The sequence below is a fragment of the Schistosoma mansoni genome, chromosome 2, assembly GCF_000237925.1.
Source record: "Schistosoma mansoni strain Puerto Rico chromosome 2, complete genome".
Lineage (NCBI taxonomy): Eukaryota > Metazoa > Platyhelminthes > Trematoda > Strigeidida > Schistosomatidae > Schistosoma > Schistosoma mansoni.
In genome coordinates this window covers 588,125-609,996 of record NC_031496.1, presented here as the reverse complement: position 1 = coordinate 609,996, position 21,872 = coordinate 588,125, and the positions used below count along the sequence as shown (strand labels likewise).

At 41.0% G+C, this 21,872-nt stretch overlaps 1 protein-coding gene across 1 annotated transcript in view; it reads right to left on the bottom strand.

Annotated features, from left to right (window-relative positions):
* Smp_139830 (putative integrin alpha repeat domain-containing) overlaps positions 1 to 20,814 on the bottom strand; it is a gene marked incomplete at its 5' end in the record, with an annotated part of 25,095 nt that extends 4,281 nt beyond the window's left edge. Inside the window, 7 exons of the mRNA XM_018795246.1 lie at positions 389 to 665; positions 1,767 to 1,840; positions 4,745 to 4,789; positions 10,329 to 10,477; positions 14,893 to 15,043; positions 20,410 to 20,481; positions 20,626 to 20,814. Of these exons, the coding sequence (XP_018649578.1) occupies positions 389 to 665; positions 1,767 to 1,840; positions 4,745 to 4,789; positions 10,329 to 10,477; positions 14,893 to 15,043; positions 20,410 to 20,481; positions 20,626 to 20,814 (957 nt within the window). The remainder of the gene's footprint in view (positions 1 to 388; positions 666 to 1,766; positions 1,841 to 4,744; positions 4,790 to 10,328; positions 10,478 to 14,892; positions 15,044 to 20,409; positions 20,482 to 20,625) is intronic.
* Between the last annotated feature and the right edge of the window lie 1,058 nt (positions 20,815 to 21,872).

The following is a 21,872-nucleotide window of genomic DNA, read 5'->3' as shown; positions in this document are numbered from 1 at the left end:
TTTAAGGACTGATGTCACATTTCGATTTGGCCGCCCTTAACTCTCTTCCAACCATCCACAATACTAGTCAGCATAGTGCGCTGTGGTAATCGATATTCAGACATACGTAACACGTGGCCCAACCATCTCAGTCGATGAAGATTCATCATATCATCAACTGATTTACCATCATTCCCTAATATCCTGCGTATAACCTCATTATTACTTACCCGGTGATTCCAGCAGATGCGAGCAACGTTTCTAAGGCAACTGTTGTCAAATACTAGTTAACTTACGAGTATCTTTTACTCTTAATGACCACAAAGTAGATATAGCGTATAACCCAGTAGTTATGTACAAAACTTTCTCTGTATATAGTAGTAGTATCAAAACAACAACAACAACTTACAGTTAATTTCATTTTACATAATGCAAATAATTCACTACGTGTATGTACTTGAATAGACCATATAATTGATTCATCATTATCATTATTATTATGTATTGTTGGATCAACAAGTCTCATATGACCATCAGCTGTACATAAACAAAGTAAACGTGATATTTTCTTTGAGTCAATAATAGTATTAGTATCATTTGAATGATTTACATTACCAATAAGCCATGTACGTGTTTCTAAATTATTTGAATTAGTTATACGTGGAGGATAATAAGTCAAGGTTGGTCTATTGAAAATATAAAGAAAAAACTATCATTCAATGGATATAAATATAAAAAGGAAATAAACAAAAAAGAAAGAGATTCAATTCAAGGAGTGGTAGGTCTTGGGTTCGAATCTCGCGAGGCGAGATCGTGGATGCGCATTCCTGAGGAGTCACACAATAGGACGAAACGGCCGTCCCGTTTCTTTTTCATCAAGAAAATGTAGTTATGATTTGCTAGAGTTGGATAAAGAGTACTTGGTTGGAGGCCTATGCTCCTCTCGGTGAGGAGTGACAGGAGTAAGTATGTAAAATTCGGTTTGCTAAAAAGATAATTAACTCTAGGTAGTTAAATGACTTGATATCGTCAAGGAAACTTATATTTGATACATATAACACCAATACATATTTATCAACTTATAGTGGTCATCCTTAAACATCTATAAAACATCAGTGAACTGTTTGCTAGAGAGTAGATCCACTGTTTGTCAAAAAAAACTAGATAATTCACTGCTATCACAATTGGTGCAAGTTTACAGAATCCAAGGCCTCTGAATGCCCTGGTACGGCTGAGAGTGAGAAGAGTTAGCTCTCCCTCTCGAAATGCTCTCACATGGCCACGTGCATACAACCACTGACAGGGAAGTCCTACTCACTGCATTCCCATGGCATTACTGTTGTTTACGAAATTCAGAGGACGAAAAGCGGATATCCGGTGCTTTAACCAGGTCGGTGGACATGGAAGATCCTCCTAGGGGATTTGGGAAACTCTCATTCCAAACCAATGGTGCACATGGGCTCCAGTATCTTAAGGAAACGAAGGGCGTACGAACCAATTGTTGGTCACCGGCTACCATGGGACTGCATATCCTTAAGTTGCTTCACTGCCTTGTGGATTAGACCTTTAGGTCGAAGGCTCGGGGTGTGGCCCCCTAAGAAAACAACCTACTTTGGTCTGAGAACCCGAGCAGGATCACAGCCCTTACACAAATCGAGTGGCTTGAGCGGCGAATATGTATTCGATGCCCCTTTTTGCCAATATTTATGTATCCAAATGTATAAAATAATCATGATAACGGTTATCGTAATGTAATGACATAAAATCTAGCAAATTGGAATACTTACGCAACTATATCGTGGTATTTTTCAAATTTTCGATGTAAATGTGCAAATCCTCCACTTGGTTGTGAAGCAATAAGCTTGTAGTTGAAACAAAAGAAGAAAAAGGGATGATAAATGCCCATTATATATTAATCATGCAACTTTATTAACAATAACTTTATGAGGAAAACAAATTATAGACAAACTAATTGAATAACAAAGTTTTTGAAAGACTGTATTATTTATTTAAACACATAAATATTGGTACAAGGGGGCACCAAAATCTCATTTGATTTGTCTGAGGGCTGTGATACTGCCCGGTTGCCCAAACCGAAGCAGGTGGTTCTCTTAGGGGACCACACCCTGAGCCTTTGACCTAAAGGTCTGATCCACAAGACACTGGAGCATCGTGAGGAGATACAGTCCCATGGTAGTCAGTGACCAACGATTGATTCATACGCCATTTGTTCCCTCAGGGCTGACGTCGCCTACAACGTATCCATGATCCAATAGTTGTGTTTCAACCTTTTAGACATTTTCCATCCATTAAGTGGATGTTGTTAATTCTGTCCGAGCTTTTGTTTCTTTTTTGTGTATTGAATTATATTACTTAAATAATTTTCAGTACGTAACTTGATTTCGATAACATTTTAAGCATAACGTGTAATATGTTTTCGTTGTTGCGTAGTATTGCTAAACATTTACACGAACTTATAATATTTAGTTTGAGAAGCTTTGGAGGATGTGAAAACCTTTACATATCTGCGCAGCAGCATCGATGAACAAGGTGGATTTGATGCAGATGTGAGAGCGCGGATCGGCAAAGCAAGAGCAGAATATCTACAATTGAAAAACAATTGTCAACCAACACCAAGATCAGAATTTTCAATACAAATGTCAAGACAGTTCTACTGAATGGGGCGGAGACGTGGGGAACTACGAAATCTATCATCCAGAAGATACAGGTGTTTATTAACAGTTGTCTACGCAATATACTTCGGATCCGTTGGTCAGACACTATCAGTAACATTCTATTGTGGAAGAGAACAAACCAGGTTCCAGTGGAAGAAGAAATCAGGAAGAAGCACTGGAAGTGGATAGGACACACATTGAGGAAAGCATACAACTGCGTCACAAGACAAGCCCTCACGTGGAATCCTGAAGGCCAAAGGAGAAGAGGAAGACCAAAGAACACATTACGACGAGAAATGGAGACAGATATGAGAAGAATGAACAACAATTGGATAGAACTAGAAAGGAAGGCCTAGGACAGAGTGGGTTGGAGAATGCTCGTCGGCCGCCTATGTTCTATTGGGGGGTAACAGGCTTAAGTAAGTAATAATATTTAGTTTATGTGTCGCTGTGATTGCAGATCCTTAATATATATAACAATCACGGCTAATTTTTGTGAATTCATTGAATCCTTTTCTGATCAAAAATTATAAGTTTACAATCTTTGTGTTTTTAGTCATCATTTCGACTGTTGTCTACCACTATGGTTCTGAAACTTCATCAATTGAAATGGCTGGGACACGTGTTACGTATGCCCAACCACCGACTGCCCCGACGTGAGATGTTTTATGGTGTAGGAGTAGGTTCGAAGAATGATAGGGGCGGCCAGACAGAAACGTGGCACAAATCCATGAAGTCACTGACAAGTGGACTGAGCCATGTTCGTAGGTGTAGACTACCTGGCTGGGATCTGTGAAATGATAACAAACTTATCACTGGATTATACTCCTTGAATAACATTTTCAAACCCTAATCTTTCGAATTACTGCTTATACTCATACTATCTCTACCATTATAGGATTGGAATCAACAACTACATCTCTGTGTTAATGTGGTATGGCAACTCGAACTGATGTACGTATATACGTACGAAGTTCTACGTTGTAACTGACTGACTATGGTTCTGAACACATCTGTTATCTTTGCTGTCTGTATCGTCTGTTTTGTAAATAAACTCTATATAGATATTTCAGGAGGCGTTTTATTAGAATTGTACACTGATGCGACGAACTTCATAGGCACCTGGAGAATGGAGGTTTGCAAATGTCTTGTATATATTTTCGTAATGATGGTACCGAAGACAACGGAAGATGGTAGCACGATAATAATACGCATGACCAACACCATGCATAATATATATTAACTACAAAGGTTGATCAAGATTCACAGTCACAGACCGTTTCTGCTACTTTGACGTGGTGGTCGGGCTTGCCTATCGTGATGAACCAATCGAGCTATACTGGCTAGAACAGTCGTTCCTCAAGGTCCTACCATGCCAGAAAGGTCGGTTGAAGAACGGTAAGACTAAAAGCAGCAAAACCAAGGTCTGAAGGCGAAGTCGTACTGCTGACAGTACAGAGGTGTGACAGCAGTAAGGTGTTTCCTTCAGACAACCAGCATAACAGCGATGCTGACTTCCCACAAGGAGTGGTGGGGTTAGAAAAGGTCGACCCTAAAAATCCACACCTCGCCTTATCCCACAGATATCCGTCTCTGGCGGTAAGGTCCTTTAAAGTACGGAGCTAACAAAAAAACTACCCACAAAAAGGTCGTGTGTGACCGACCTAAAGCACTGCGGTCACGCTCTCAGGTCATTAAGACCACTTCTAACCCAATTTCTTTTTCAGATACCTCTAGAAGAACCCTTCCACGGTGTGGGCAACCGGGAAGTGATAACTGCCCTCATACCTCTAACAGCAATCAAGAGTCACAAAAGGCAACTTACATTGTTTAATGAATACATCATATGAGCTATCGATGTTATCGAACGCAACACACAACCCGAAAGCGAGGTATTTGGGTTATCATCGATAATAATTACAGAGTAAATTTAAAGATGAAAGAAAAGGGAAAGTATATATATATATATATATATATAGAGAGAGAGAGAGAGAGAGAGAGACAGAGGGATAGTACTCATTTATGAGTCAAACGATTACAAATCTGATTACGTAACAAACATTTCACCAAATAAAAAAGTCAATACTTACAATAAGACCATATTCCTGTGTTAGGCATGTATCGATTCGGTTGACCTAAAAGGTGATTTTAAACAATAGTGATAATAATAATAATATTATTATTACCGTTATCAACATCTTGAGAAGTGCGTCTTCACGCATACAACACATTGACTAATAAACAAGGGTTCAAGACTGCACAATATTCTATGTCACATCAAGTATTAGTTCCCTCATGATTACAAGTAGTACAGATTACTGAAGAATGTCAAACTTACTTACGCCTGTTACCTCTCGAGGAGGAGCATAGGCCACACACCAACACTCTTCATCCAACTTTGTCCTCAATAATCCTTTTCAGTTGCTATTCATCCTTTTCATGTCTTCTTACAATTCTCAGTCTTCCATTTTTCTGTTTCCCTTCCGGATTCCAAGTTAGGGCTTGCCTCGTGACGCAGTTTGGTGAATTCCTTAATGTATGTCCTATTTACTTCCAACTTCGTTTCCTAATTTCCTCTTCAGCCAGAAGCTGGTTTGTCTTCTCCCATAGTAGGCTGTTACCGATAGTATCCAGTCAACGGATATTGAGTATCTTGCGTAGATAATTGTTTATAAATGCTTGTACCTCTCTGATGATAGTTGTTGTAGTTCTGTAAGTTTCAGCTTCATACAGTAGAACTGTATTAACATTCGTATTAAAGATTATCACTTTGATATTGGTTGATAGTTGTTTTGAGGAATGTCAACTAGCATGAAATCTTTGTTTAGGGGTATCTTGTCGATTATCCACAACTATTATAAACATGTAACTCCGCCTGCAGCTCCTCCGGGGGCTACTGCCGGTCCCAAGCCCGGGTAAAGGAGGAGGGTTGGGCATGGGGTTAGTGACCCCATCCCGTAGAAAACCAACTCGCTAAAAAAATGCTAACCAGAAAAAATTATAAATATGTATCACATTATAGCCTAGTAATGATTTTGTAATCGTATAAATAGTATTCCAGTTATGTGTAGTGAACGAGAACACAAGTAGGAACAATGGGATATACTTGAATACAAAGTTACAGAACACCGTAGTGAAATCTGCGAGCCATACAATAAATACTTCATTTGCAAAATGTCAATCAATCGTCTCAGACTTCATTGTTCTTTCATTTCCACACCAATCATTCTCTGTTCTTCTTTGCTTTTCTTCGATCTTTTTAATCCTTCTGCCGCCAGGTAATTCACATTCAACTGATGATACATACTATTTATATCTGTCGATATCAGTAGTACACACCACGTAGTAAAAGGAATGAAGTACATCATGATATATAAGTCAATTCCAGTCGCAGTAAACGTTGTAACTTTTTGTTACGGCCATAATCGATTTTTCCGTTCTTTTTTTTAAAAACAAAACTTTCGTAAGGGTTCGAGAATAGAACGAAACATATTACTTAGATCTAAATGTCAGACATAATCTATTTATTCCATCAGATTTATTAACTTCGTTTGAATTCTTATTACATTTGATACATGATCTCAATATATAGGTCTTGGGTTCGAATCTCGCGAGGTGGGATAGTGGGTGCGCATTGCTGAGGAGTCCCACAATAGGACGGAACGGCCGTTCAGTGCTTCCAGGTTTTCCATGGTGGTCTAGTTTCAATTGACTCATGATCTCAACTATATGAAATATGTAGTTTATGTTAAAATTTGAGTAACTTCATCTTCTTTGAAAGAATATAGGAAAAATGAACAAAACATTCACTACATCATCAGTCAGTCATCTACAATGTAGAACCACGCACATTTATGCATCTGTCCAAGTTGCCATACCTCGTTAGCACAACAAGATGATGACCAAATTCATAGAAGTACTTAATTTAGTAGTGGTAATATATAAAAGATAGGTTTTATATAAGGATATAGTATAGGAAGGCAGAAAGTTATGAAGCAATTTTAATCTCACGATTTAAGGGAAGATAGAGAGTGTATACACCTACGCCATTGTGATGGATTGTGAGCCATGTCACCTAGAGTCTCCAACCATTGGTTACGATAGTCACGCGAACCCCAACCAAGTAGTCTGCATCTGCCAACATGGCTCAGATTAGAAGTTAATGACTTTAAGGACTGATGCCACGTTTTGGTTTGGCTGCCCCTAACTTTTTCTTCCAGGCATTGCCAATAATAGTCACCATTGCGCGTCATGGTAATCGATATTGAGGTATACGTAACACGTGGCTCAACAATCTCAGCCTATCAAGATTCACAATCTCATCAACTGACTTACCATCATTCCCTAATACCCTGCGCCCAACCTCACTATTAATTACCCGGTGATCCCAGCAGATGCGAGCAATATTTCTAAGACATCTATGATCCAAAACTAGTAACTTATGAGTATCTTCTACTCCTAATGGCCATGTTTCACAGCCGTAAAGTAGAACAGAGCGAACTGCTGCACAGTATACTCGCCCCTTAATTGATAGACAGATATCTCGCCTTCGCCATAGGTGACGTAAGTTGGAAAATGCCAAACGAACTTTCTGAATCCGTGCAGAGATTTCGTCAGACATCAACCAATTAGGGTAGATCAGACTTCCAAGATAAGTGAAGTGGTCTCAGAAGTCTGGTCAGCCCTAATGAGTTAGTGTCTGATGAAATCTCTACATGGATTCAGAAAGCTCCTTTGACTCTTGTCAACTTACATCACCTATATCATTAAGTAAAATAACGAAAGTTAAACAAAGAATATTTTCGTCTTTCAACAACTTTATTTACTAAAGATATACGAATTGTATTTACAATTAATTTCGACACATAGTAGTGTGTAGTAAGTAAATATGAAAGTATTGAGTTTATTTATTTTATTTATTTAAACACATAAATATAGGTACAAGGATGTACCAGATACATATGCGCCACACAAATCAAATGAGATTTGTGTGACGGCTGTGAAACTGACCAGGTGCCCAAACTGAAGTAGGTGGTTTCCTTAGGGGACTATACTCCGAGCCCTCGACCTAAATGTCTGATCCAAAAGGCAGTGGAGCATCGTGAGGAGATGCAGTCCCATGGTAGCCGGTGATCAACAGTTGATTCGTACGCCATTTGTTCCATCAGGATACTGGAGCCCATGTGCACAATTGGTTTGGAATCAGGGTTTTCCAACTCCCCTAGGTGAACTTTCCGTGTCCACCAACCCGGTTAAAGCGCCGGACATTCACTTTTCGTCGTCTCAATTTCGTAAACAACTGTAATGCCACGAGCAGGCTGTGAGTAGGACTTCCCGGTAGAGGCTATATACGTATGGCCATGTGAGAGCATTTTGAGAGGGAGAGCGGACTCTCCCCACTCTCGGCCATACCAGAGCATTTGGGGGCAAAGTATTGAGTAGCAAATACAATCAACTGAAAACTTCAAGTACAATATATAGAAATCTTCATTCCGGGCAGGTAGTAAGAACATAATGAAATATCATGGATCTATGTTAGGCTACTTGAAGCATCGCTTTTTTGTGGAATTTTAAACTATTGTTATTTTTTATAGTTGAATTCATGAGTCGATTAAAGTTAAACCACCATGGGAATCCTGGAAGCACTGGACGGCCGTTTCGTCCTAGAATGGGGACTGGTGAACAGTGCGTATCCACGATTCTGCACGTGAGACTAAAATCAAAGACCTTCGGTCTCACTTTAATCGATTCATAAATTCAACTATTAAAAATTACTACAATATCCAAAAAACCTCAATCTGATAATATTCTTCTTATGATGACCGCTATCGAATATGCCATTTCAGGATAACATGTTCACACAGGGATTCAAGTGAATACAACTGATGAAACCCGCATCCTGAATTCCACTGACAGCTATGAACTACCTATCTTCTGTCAATATTAATTTGTCTTAATTGCTTATCAGCATCTGATCAATAATTTCAAAATACCGCAATTAAATTGGTCAGTCGCATTTAATGAAGATCCTAGCACAAATATGTCTTAACCCAAGTTATCATACAATATCAGAGAAATGGGATAAAATCTACAAAATGAATAAGGAAGAGATTAAAATACATGTATTAGTAGGGATAATGAGAAAAATCAACACTGGAAATATGGTTCCAGAAGATGGAATGAAAAGAAATATATATATGAAAGAGTACTGGAACTTTGTAATTTAGAGGTGAATAAAGAGTGAATTCACCTATGCTAATGTGATTGATTTTGAGCCATATCACCTTAAATTTCAAACAATTGGTCAAGATAATTGTCTATGCTATAATTAATACATATTGGCAAACGCCAATCAAGCTTTCTAAACCTTACTGACATTTCAGATACAACCTAGTATGGTGATGATGAGACTTCCATGGTAACTGAAATAGTCAAGATGGTCAACTAGTTCACTCACTATAATCAATTTAGATGACATAGACCAGTCTTGAAGCAAAATTTTGCATTTCGATGGAAAGAGATATAACCCGAAAGTACTCAATGTCGATTAGTGAGTTTCCAGAGGAGGGCAGATCAATAGTTGGAAAGTTAGGTAAAGAAAGTGTGAATTTTTGGAAGATAATTATAATAAAGTCAAATAAAAGTGGAGACAGTGGGAAATCTTGATTTGTAACAACAGAAGCCAGCCCTTTGCAGCTTTCTTTCATATTATGACACCATGTCATACACTGACCTCCTCTCCGCTTTTTCCAACCAGTCCCAGCTTCGGCAAATAATGCACGACGTGGAATTCTCTGGGACGACATTCGTAGAACGCGTCCAAGCCACCGAAGTCGGTGTTTCAAGGTGATGACACCAATTGAATTATCGTCTCTGCGCCCGAAACACACGATGCCGAACCTCTGCATTACTAACATGGTGTTGCCACTGGATGTCAGCAATCCTTCGGAGAGAGTCGTCTCACATCCTCAACCCGGAGAGGTCAAGTTTCACAAGCATAGAGCAAAACTGCTTTCACCGATGCGTTGTAGGTCCGACCTTTTACAGCCAGACTAACATCATGAAGGCGCCAAAGATGGCCCAGATTGGCATAAGCCGCTCTGGCTTTCATTATACGTGCATCGGTCTCATCACTCACGCCACCACCAGCACTTATGTAGATACCTAGATACACGAACTTCTCAACTACTTCAATCTGCTTACCACCCAAGGTGAATACAGGATTAGAATCCCGCCAGTCTTGTAGGAGTACTTTTCACTTCGAAGGTGCAAAGCACATACCATACCTACGGACACTGATTGCCAACTGATTAAGTGCGGATTGCATGGCTTGGGCATTATCGCACAGTAAGACAATATCATCCGCATACTCAAGGTCGAGAAGTCTTTCTCCAGGCAGCAGATCCACACCGCCATTACTTACATACATTATAGCTGTTTTCAGAATATCATAGTTGGCAAATTTGAAGAGGAATGGTGAGATTGGGCAACTATGCCTAACCCCACGACCATGAAATCTTACAGTTAACGGAATAGAACGCTATCACAATATCAAGAAATATAATTATAGTCGATCACCGGGGTAAGAGGACACTTATGTTCCAAAAAAGTCAATTGTGCGGTTGTTTTTTTTTTGAAAGAAATTAAACAATCACATTTGTATAAACAATTTACCTGACCAGCTAATTCCCATTTTATTAATAGAATAAATTCTCCTAAATTTGATATTTTATTTGATGTTTTAGATTTATCATCAATTGTTTTAAATGAACACCATGAATATAATCGAACAACACGATCAGAATGAGCTACGGCGATTTCTCCTAAAATAAGAAAAAAGAAACAAAGAAAAAAAAAGTTCACTTAGTGTTGTTTATTTGAATCTTCCCATTGATGTTTAGGACTGCGACTGGTCAGTCTCTTATTGGCAGTATGTGCATACTGTGCGTATTGCCTAGATATTGTCTTAATTCACAAGCATTATGAGCAAAGATGGATAGTGGCTAGCAGTGGATTCCAGGACGTAAGTTGACAAATAGGAAGGAAATAAATGAGTAAATAAAGAAAATTCGTGTATTATAATAAGGTAATAATGAGAGAGGTCGAGAAGCATAGAGAAGTAGTAGTGGCAAAACACTGTGGAATAATGAAAATGTTAATCTCTTTTATAAAATAGAGAAATGAATATATCAGTTGATGTGAATGATCTTTCAGTCAGTCAGTAACAACATAGAACTTCGTACGTACGTACGTACATCAGTTCGAGTTGCCATTCCACATTAGCACAGAGATGCAGTTATCGATTTCAATCCCATAGTGGTAGAAGTAGTAAGAGTATAAGCATTAAACCGAAAGATTAGGGTTTGAAGATGTTATTGAAGGAGTATAACTCCGCCTGTAGCTCTTCTAGAGTTACTGCCGGTCCCAAGCCCGGGTAAAGGAGGAGGGTTGGGCATGGGGTTAGCGACCCCATCCCGTAGAAAAGCTAACTCGCTAAAAAAACTCTAACCAGAAAAAATATTTCAAACCATTTAAACTCCCCTGGGAGTTGAAGGAATAATTATGACGTCTCATGATGAAAGCCGAAATTCTTCGGAAGTCACGAGACCGATACACCTTCTAACAACCAGAGCAATACTCTTTATAGGTACATGGAACGTCCGGACAATGTGGGAGACAGGAAAAACCAGCCAAATAGCAATGGAAATGAGGAGATACAACTTGGCAGTACTCGGAATCAGCGAAACCCATTGGACACAAACTGGACAACAAAGGCTAGGTACAGGAGATATGCTGCTATACTCCGGTCACGAAGGGCAAAATGCTCCACACACTCAGGGAGTTGCTCTAATGCTGTATAAAGAAGCACGAAATGCACTTGTGGGATGGGAATCTCATGGACCCAGGATAATCAAAGCATCATTCAGAACAAAGAAGCAAGGGATCACAATGAACGTTATCCAATGTTATGCACCCACCAATGATAGCAACGACGATGATAAAGATCAGTTCTATGAAAGGCTGCAATCAATTATAGAGAAGTGCTCACGAAAGGACCTCACCATTCTGATGGGAGATCTAAATGCTAAAGTTGGAGTGGACAACACAGGATATGAAGATATAATTGGACGACATGGACTAGGAGAGAGAAATGAAAATGGCGAGAGACTTGCAAACCTATGTGCATTCAACAAATTGGTTATAGGCGGCACAATATTCCCACACAAGCGCATACACAAAGCTACATGGATCTCACCGGACCACACCACAGAGAACCAGATAGATCACATCTGTATCAACAAAAAATTCCGAAGATCAATGGAAGATGTGAGAACCCAGAGAGGAGCTGACATAGCTTCAGATCACCACCTGGTTGTGGCCAAGATGAGACTGAAGCTAAAGAAACACTGGACAACTGGACAAACAGCACTACAAAGGTTCAATACAGCCTTCCTTCGAGATACTGACAAGCTCCATGAATTCAAGGTAACTCTCAACAACAGGTTCCAGGCCCTACAGGATCTACTGAAAGAACAAGAAACTACTTTGGAGGACAACTGGAAAGGGATAAAAGAAGCACTAACTTCAACGTGTCAGGAGGTTCTTGGTCCTAAAAAGCATCATCACAAGGAATGGATCTCTATGGGAACCCTGGACAAAATTCAAGAAAGGAAGAACAAGAAACTAGCAATTAACAACAGTCGAACGCCGCGAACAGAGAAAGTCAAGGCGCAAGCAGACTACGCAGAAGCAAACCGGGAAGTGAAGAAAAGCATTAAAGCCGACAAACAGAAATACATGGGAGAACTAGCAACGGCGGCGGAAAAAGCTGCAAGAGAAGGGAATATGAAACAACTATATGATACAACGAAGAAATTGGCAGGGAGATATAGCAAACCAGAGAGATCAGTCAAGGACAAAGAAGGAAAGACAATCACTGAGATTCAAGAACAGAGGAAAAGATGGGCAGAATACTTCGAGGAACTGTTGAATAGACCAGCCCCATTGAATCCACCGAACATCGAAGCAGCCCACACTGACCTTCCAATAGATGTCACTCCACCAACGATCGAAGAAGTCAAGATGGCCATCAGACAAATCAAAAGTGGGAAGGCGGCAGGACCTGACAATATACCAGCAGAAGCACTGAAGTCAGACATTGAAATAACTACAAACATGCTTCACCTTCTATTCAAGAAGATTTGGGAAGAGGAACAAGTGCCAATGGACTGGAAAGAAGGATATCTCATCAAGATACCAAAGAAAGGAGATCTGAGCAAATGTGAGAACTACAGAGGCATCAGTTTGTTATCAGTACCAGGAAAAGTTTGCAACAGAGTGCTGCTGAATCGGATGAAAAACGCAGTAGACGCCGAACTTAGGGATCAACAGGCTGGATTCCGTAAGGATCGGTCGTGCACAGACCAGATTGCGACACTACGGATCATCGTGGAACAATCAGTTGAGTGGAACTCATCACTATACGTCAACTTCATCGACTATGAGAAGGCGTTTGACAGGAGAACATTATGGAAACTTCTTCGACACTATGGAGTTCCTGAAAAGATTGTCAACATTATCCAAAACTCATACGATGGACTACAGTGCAAAGTGGTGCATGGAGGACAGCTGATAGATGCATTTCCAGTAAGGACCGGAGTCAGAAAAGGCTGTCTACTCTCCCCATTCCTCTTCCTTCTAGTGGTTGACTGGATTATGAAGAATTCGACATCTGAAGGGAAATACGGAATACAATGGACTTCCCAGAATCAATTAGATGATTTGGACTTCGCAGATGACCTACCCTCCTCTCTCATACACACGAACAAATGCAGATGAAGACCGCAAATGTAGCAGCAGCCTCCGCATCGATAGGCCTCTACATTCACAAAGGAAAAAGCAAGATTCTCAAATGCAACACGGAGAACACCAACCCAATCACACTTGATGGCGAAACCCTGGAAGAGGTGGAAACATTCAAGTACCTGGGGAGCATCGTTGATAAACAAGGAGGATCGGATGCAGATGTAAAGGCGAGGACTGGCAAAGCAAGGGCAGCATTTCTACAATTGAAGAACATATGGAACTCAAAACAACTCTCAACCAATTTCAAGGTCAGAATCTTTAATACGAACGTCAAGACAGTCCTACTGTATGGAGCTGAAACATGGAGAACTACTACGGCCATCATCAGGAAGGTACAAGTATTTATAAACAATTGTTTACGCAAAATACTCAACATTCATTGGCCGGATACTATCAGCAACAGCGTTTTATGGGAGAGGACAAACCAGCTTCCAGCTGAAGAGGAAATTAGGAAAAGACGTTGGAAGTGGATCGGACATATATTAAAAAAATCACCAATGTGCATCACGACTCAATCCCTAACTTGGAATCCGGAAGGGAAGCGGAAAAGAGGAAGGCCAAAGAACTCACTACGCCGGGAAATAGAAGCCGATATGAAAAGGCTGAATAGCAACTGGAAAGGAAGGCTCAGGACAGAGTTGGATGGAGAATGCTGGTGAGCGACCTATGCTCCTCGACGAGGGGTAACAGGCGTAAGTAAGTAAGTAAGTATTGAAGGAGTATAATCCAGTGAAATACATTTGGAAAGAGAAAAAGGATAGGGACATGAAAAATTCAGAAGATTAGAATTTGGTAGAACACAAAGAGTGGATGCACCTTCGACATTGCAAACGATTTTGAGTCATGTCATTCAAGGTCTCTAAACATCGATTGCTATCATCTCGCGAATCCCAACCAGGTAGCCTACACCTACCAACATGGCTCAGTTCAATTGTCAGTGAGTTCATGGATTTTTGCCACGTTTTGGTTTGGCCGCCCTCAGCTTTCTTCCAACTTACTCCCACACCATAAAACATTGTACGTCGGGGCAGTTGGTGGTTGGGCATACGTAACACGTAACCCAGCCATCTCAACTGATGAAGTTTCACTATTTCATCAATCGATCTGCCATCTTTACCTAGTACCCGTTTCTTAACAACTGTATTACTTACTCGATGGTCCCAGAATATACGAGCAATGCTTTGAAGACACCTATGATCGAATACTAACAGCATACGAATATCCTCTACTCTTATCGGCCATGTTTCACCGCCATATATTTAAGTTCACAAACCCAGCAATTTAACATAGAGAAAATACAATTAAACTAAGATAGTATTAATAAGAACTCCAAAATACATTAATAAATTACTTCATAACCTATCAATCTCACCTTCCTTAAATATACAGACATCTTTGGCGTTGTAGGCTAATTCTTGATGATGAACCATTTTCAATGTATCAACTTCTGCTTTGACAGTTTGATCAGCCTTTGAAGAACCATGAGCGTTAATTTTTTGTTTAGATTTACTTGAAATATTTTCCTATAGATGTACAAAAATACAAACATGAATAAAGTTTTGCTTGTTTTTCAAATCTATTGAGTTCAAATTACCCGAATTTATTAGTTTCCTAATGATACATGAAACACATATTATCAAACAACAGACAATGGATGTGTTACGTATGCCTGAACACCGATTACCACGACGCACAATGTTGACTAGTGTAGGGGATGATTGGAAGAGAGTTAAGGGCGGCCAAACCAAAACGTGGCATCAGTGCTTGAAGTCACTAACTTCTAGTCTGAGCCATGTTGGCAGATGCAGACTACTTGGTTGGGGTTCGCGTGACTATTGTAACTAATGGTTGGATACTCTAGGTGACATGGTTCAAAATCGATCACAATGGCGTAGGTGTATACACTCATTATCTTCCCTTAAACCTTGAGATTGAAGTTGCTTCATAACTTTCTGCCTTCCTATACTATATCCTTATATAAAACCTATCTTTTATATATTACCACTACTAAATTAACTACTTCTATGAATTGGGTGTTCATCTTGTTGTGCTAACGAGGTATGGCAACTTGGACCGATGCATAAATGTGCCTGGTCCTACGTTGTAGCTGATTGACTGACTCATCTATTAACAAGGTCATCATGACTCTTTAGTTTAATCATATAGTGGTATGTGATGTTTTAGATATGGATAGTAATGAATAAAACAATGTCCTCTGAAAAATGTGTAATAAACACTTAATAAAATTAGCATAAGGAAGAGCTATAGCCTAGGATCTTAAGATTTGATTTGCATTGACCACTGACTTATATATTCAAAACTCGCTTCATTCATTTCAGTTTAGATGACCAGGTAACATCTTTAACTCTTGCAAAACATTGGGACTAACCCTGAACTTTCCGGATTCATTTGCCGCTTCAGCAAGACAGATCAACAAGGTAGAAAAAAAATTTCTTCATGACATACTACCGTTCCGGAGTACGAGACTCAGCTACATAAAATTTATCGGTAGTTTTAAGTAATAAGATACAAAAATGAACTTTGTAGTGGACAGAAAGTGAGCCACTAAAAGTTTCGAAACAATGTTCTACTACGTAGTCCATACTTTATTTCTAGTGGACGACCATATCACCTATCATTTATTTATTTATTTATTTATTTAAACACATATATATTGGTACAAAAGGGCACCAGATACATATGCGCCACACAAAATAATGAAAGTAGGAAGAGAAAGGATGAAAAGATAACGCGGACTAAAATGTACAACCAGAAGACTCTTTCAGTTAAGAAAGTTAGAACCACTCTTTATGTAGAAAGTAAAAGAAGGTTGCAGCAGGATCGCCACTGGCTTCTATTCTGAGCCATATCTGATAACGTCTCTAGCCACTGTGTTGCACCATCTTTCGGACCCCAGCCAGGGAGTCGTGAAGGACCAACAGAAGCTAGCCCTTTGCAGCTTCCTTTCATGCCACGACACCATGTCATACACTGACCTCCTCTCCGCTTTTTCCAACCAGTCCCAGAGTCGGCAAATAATGCACGACGTGGAAGTCTCTGGGACGACATTCGTAGAACGCGTCCAAGCCACCGAAGTCGGTGTTTCAAGGTGATGACACCAATTGAATTATCGTCTGGGCGCCCGAACACACGATGCCGAACCTCTACATTACTAACATGGTGTTGCCACTGTATGTCAGCAATCCTTCGGAGACAACGATGATTGAACACAGAGAGACGTCTAACATCCTCAACTCGGAGAGGCCAGGTTTCACAAGCATAGAGCAAAACTGCTCTCACCGACGCGTTGTAGATCCGACCTTTTACAGCTAGACTAACATCACGAAGGCGCCAAAGATGGCCCAGATTGGCATAAGCCGCTCTGGCTTTCATTATACGTGCATCAATCTCATCACTCACGCCACCACCAGCACTTATATAGCTACCTAGATACACAAACTTCTCAACTACTTCAATCTGCTCACCATCCAGGGTGAGTGCAGGATGAGAATCCTGCCAGTCTTGTAGGAGTACTTTTCACTTCGAAGGTGCAAAGCACATACCATACCTACGGACACTGATTGCCAACTGATTAAGTGCGGATTGCATGGCTTGGGCATTATCGCACAGTAAGACAATATCATCCGCATATTCGAGGTCGAGAAGTCGTTCTCCAGGCAGCAGATCCACACCGCCATTACTTACATCCATCAGAGCTGTTTCCAGGATGTCATCGATGGCAAAGTTGAAGAGGAATGGTGAGATCGGGCAACCTTGCCTAACCCCACTGCTCGAATGAAACAAGGGAGAAAGGTGGTTGTATGCCCTCACTCTGCCTGAGGTGTTCGTATACAGGGCCTTTAAGATGTTAATGAACTTCTCAGGCACACCCTTCTTCAATATACAATCCCAGAGAACAGTCCTGTCCGACGAATCGAAGGCAGCCCTGATATCAAGAAACACTACGATTGTTGGCCTGTGATAAGTATTACGGTGTTCTAACATTTGGCGGAGGGTGAAGATGTGATCAATGCATCCTCGACCAGAACGAAAACCAGCCTGATCCTCGCGAGTCAATCGTTCTCAGGTTTTAAACAACCTACGAAGAATGACAGAAGCCAATAGTTTGGACGCAATCGGAAGTAGACTTATCCCCCGATAGTTGTTACAGGAACAACGTGAACCCTTTTTGAAGATAGGGACGACTATTGACTCATTCCATGATGTTGGAACACTTTCTAGCTCCCAAACCTTTGCAAACAACACCGTCAGTTCCTTAGCCAGAAAGTCACCACCATCTTTAAAAAGAGCCGGAGGTAAGTCATCCGGGCCCGGTGATTTGTACCGTTTTAAGAGTTGGAGTTCCTTGCGGACTTCCGCCTCGTTTGGTGGATCAGTTGTCACCGGCCATGGGGGGCGAGACAAACTGGTTGATGTTACCGGAGCAGCAGGCCAGTTGAATTGCCCTTCGAAGAATTCTGTCCATCGTCCAAGACGTCGAGAGATGTTAGTGATTGGCATCCCATCATCCTCGTAGATTGTTTCACTCACACCAGACTTCTTGCTGCCAGTGGCTCGGATGAGTTGGAAGAGCTTCCGGCAGTTACCAGATGCAGCTGCTGCTTCCAGCTCATTAGCACGCTCCGACCACCAGGCTTCTCGGTCCTTACGCAAGCTTTGCCCGATTTCATTACGTAACAGCCTTCGTTTGTGGTCAAACTCACGGTCACCCGGAGTAGACCGACGGGCTTCGATCAGTTGTAAGGAGCCAGAAGAAACCCAGTGCTTGTAAGCGGGACGTTTCGCGAAGCCGCAAGCGGCTTTACTCGCCATTTTCATGGCGTCGTGAAGATGCAACCAATGCTCATCTATACTTTTCGGTGGGATGGTAGCTAGCCTAGAGGCTAACTCCGCTCGATACTTACTTGCAACAGATGTTGCAGCCAGTTTACTAACATTTATCCGTTGGTGGTGGTCAATCCTTCGGCCACTGAAAAGTAAGGTGAGATTGGCGCAGACCAGGGCATGATCAGACTCCAGATAGGTACTCCAAAAGGAGCGGCAGTCTTGTACACAACCACGCCAGCGGTAGCTGGTCGCGATGTGATCAATCTGAGTCCAGGCTTGAGATGCAGAAGGGGAGGACGCCAGGTGGCACACCGGCGATGACTGTGCCGGAAGTTAGTGCTGGCCAGAAACAGGTTGTAGTGTGTGCACAGTTGCAGCAAACGGTCCCCGTTATCTGTCCTGCGACCAACAAGTCCCCATCGGCCACCTAAACGAATCTCTTCTGTGCCTAGACGCCCGACCTGAGCATTCAAGTCTCCGGCTAATACTACAATATCTGTCGAACGCGCTTTCTGGAGAAGAACTGTTAACTGGTGGCAAAACTCATCCTTGATTGCATTCGGGCTGCAATCTGTCGGGGCATAGGCGGAGATGACGAAAAGACACCGTTTCTCACGCCGGTTTCTTCTCACTTTGATGGAACTTTCTAATCTAACAGCACATAACCGACTGTTAATGGGGATCCAATCGATTAGTGCTGCCTCAGCTTTAGCGCATAGTGCAACACCAACGCCTGCAAGACCAGACGAAGATGCCACAGAGTCCCCGGATAAGCGCACGTGAAACAAGCTTTTCGAAGCGACAGATGGAGAGCGAATGTGTAGTACTTCACTAGAGTCTTGAATACGGGTCTCGGATAGACAGCAAACATCAACATTAAGACTTTCTAAAGGCAGCCAGCCCCATCTGCATTAGTGTGCGAACGTTGAAGGAAGCCAGCTTGAACAGTGTACGCGGTTTCAGAAAGCCTGCTTCAGTATTCATAATCGGTGGAAGCATTCACTTTCAATCAGACAGTGACTGGAGATCGTTTAGATAGGACAGAGTTTCCACCATGGGCGAGCTACTGCATAAGTTGGAAAGGAAGGATACACAATTTGATAATAAAGGGAGTGAAAAAGCGACGTAGTAAATAATAGTAATAATAATAATAATAATAATGGTAATGATAATAGTGTAAATTGTCTTGCTTCTAGTGTGAGCGAGAATAGTATCGTCAATAGAATTCATCATTTCATTTATTTGTGTGTGGGCTGTGATACTGCCCGGGTGCCCAAACCGAAGCAGGTGGTTTTCTTAGGGGGCCACACCCGGAGCCTTTGACCTAAAGGTCTGATCCACAAGGCAGTGGAGCATCGTAAGGAGATGCAGTCCCATGGTAGCCGTTGACCAGCAGCAGGTTCATTCGCCATTCGTTCCATCAGGATACTGGAGCCCATGTGCACAATTGGTTTGGAATCAGGGTTTTCCAACTCCCCTAGGTGAACTTTCCGTGTCCACCAACCCGGTTAAAGCGCCGGACATTCGCTTTTCGTCCTCTCACTTTCGTAAACAACACCCCCGCCACGAGAAGGTAGTGAGTAGGACTTCCCTGGCAGAGGCTATATATTCGCTGGCCATGTGAGAGCATTTCGAGAGGGAGAGTGGGCTCTCCCCACTCTCGGCCGTACCAGGGCATCATCCGTTTACTGTTCCTATTCAGATGCAACCAATTACAAATGTTCACCTTATTACTACAGACCGGAGAGTTTCAGTGATACTCAAATACAACAAATGATTTAATCACAAGGTGGAAGGACATATGGGGTACAGAAACCAACTGTGGAAAAATTCTTTCGAAGGACGGAGGAAACTGAATCTAAAGCTGAAATCCTTGAGTTGAAACGTTAAGTGGTGGATATGCATTGCTAAGTCCTAAAATACGGACGAATAACTATTACTGTTTCCAAGAATTTACTCCACTGACATTAGCTTATAACAGAAATAGCATGCTTTTTGAAAAGAACATGCATTAATATGAAATATAGAAATGGCAACTTACAGATTCTGGAACAAGACCACAAGCATCAAATGCATAACAGTGTGAATCAGAGCACAAAGCTATGATCCATGTCTAGAAAATAGTTCATTCAAACAAGTAAATCAGTTAAAATGGTCTCACTCACTTCATTGGGTTTGTATATACTACCTGCTGTAACACAGGAAACCTGTAAAAAAAAGTCGAAATCCTCTTTTTAAGTAGAAAAGGCAAACATACCATGCCAAGATGATAAGATGCCTTCCATACCTTCCTATACTTTAATACGTGGACAGAACCCTCACTATTTGCTGCATTGGCTTCTCCATTTTCCAGTAAGGGTCCAGAATCCCAAGAGCCAATTATTAATTCATTATCCTGAGTAAATGAAAAAGTTTCGTTGGAGTGATGTTGTACACACACTCGCATACAAATAGTGATAAATCCGTTCACATAACAAACTGGGCTATAGGGGTTATATGAGAAGCATCGATGCACCCTTAGCTTCTGGAAATCAAACTAAACATCATGAACTAAATCGTCTGATCCTAATACTGAGTGTTTAACAGCAAGGACATTAGACTACAGCTCCAGTTAGGATGTAATGACAGTTTTGATACTTCTCGGAAAGAGAACTCGAGTATGTTGTGAAAATCAACTAAATATATCTGTTTATGGCCATACGAGTTGGATCGCCATCCACAAAAATTTATTGATAGGATAGGCCTAATTATTTTGAGTTTACCAAGTTGAAAACGAACAAGCTACGCCATTACAGTCACCCACCTTTTGAGTCCTCAACATTTAAGATTAGTACTTGCCTTACATAATATTGGAAACCCAACTTTCACAACTATTTCTACGAAAGTCATTGACATTACAAGTGACGGGATTCGCCGTAGCTTTGGTTGGTGATTCTGAGACATTTTCTGTACAGGCGGATGCGACGTGCTAAAAATGTGCACGAAGTGTCTACCAAGATATTTAATTCTACCTAGAGAAGTATGATAGACAATGCTACTGAGGATGAAATCAATAGGTAAAATCAGTCCACATAGTCACTAAAGGCTGGCATAACCTGTGTTGGTAGGCACAATCCTTTAGGCTGAGATAAAAAATGATAAGTTTGATACATAGTCCAGGACTTTCCACGGAGTAAATAACAAGCAGTGGCAATGGAGCAGATGTATACACTTTTTGTCTTCCCATAAACCATGAGTTTTGATGTCGTTCCGTACATTATTTCCCCTTTTTGTTTGCTCTTTCTTAAGTTTGACTGTGGTCATCACTGATACTACTAGTTCTTTTTCCAGTTTCACTGTTGATTCAAAGTATGAAGACCCCTCAGATACGAATTTGTAACGAATTCTGCCTTAGTTGATTTTCTGGTTATTGGTAAAACGAAGAGATAAGATATTCCTAAGATAAGACTGTTTGACTGCTGGGGGAGGAATCGTAATTTCAAAATTTCGAAAGATGTGTTATTC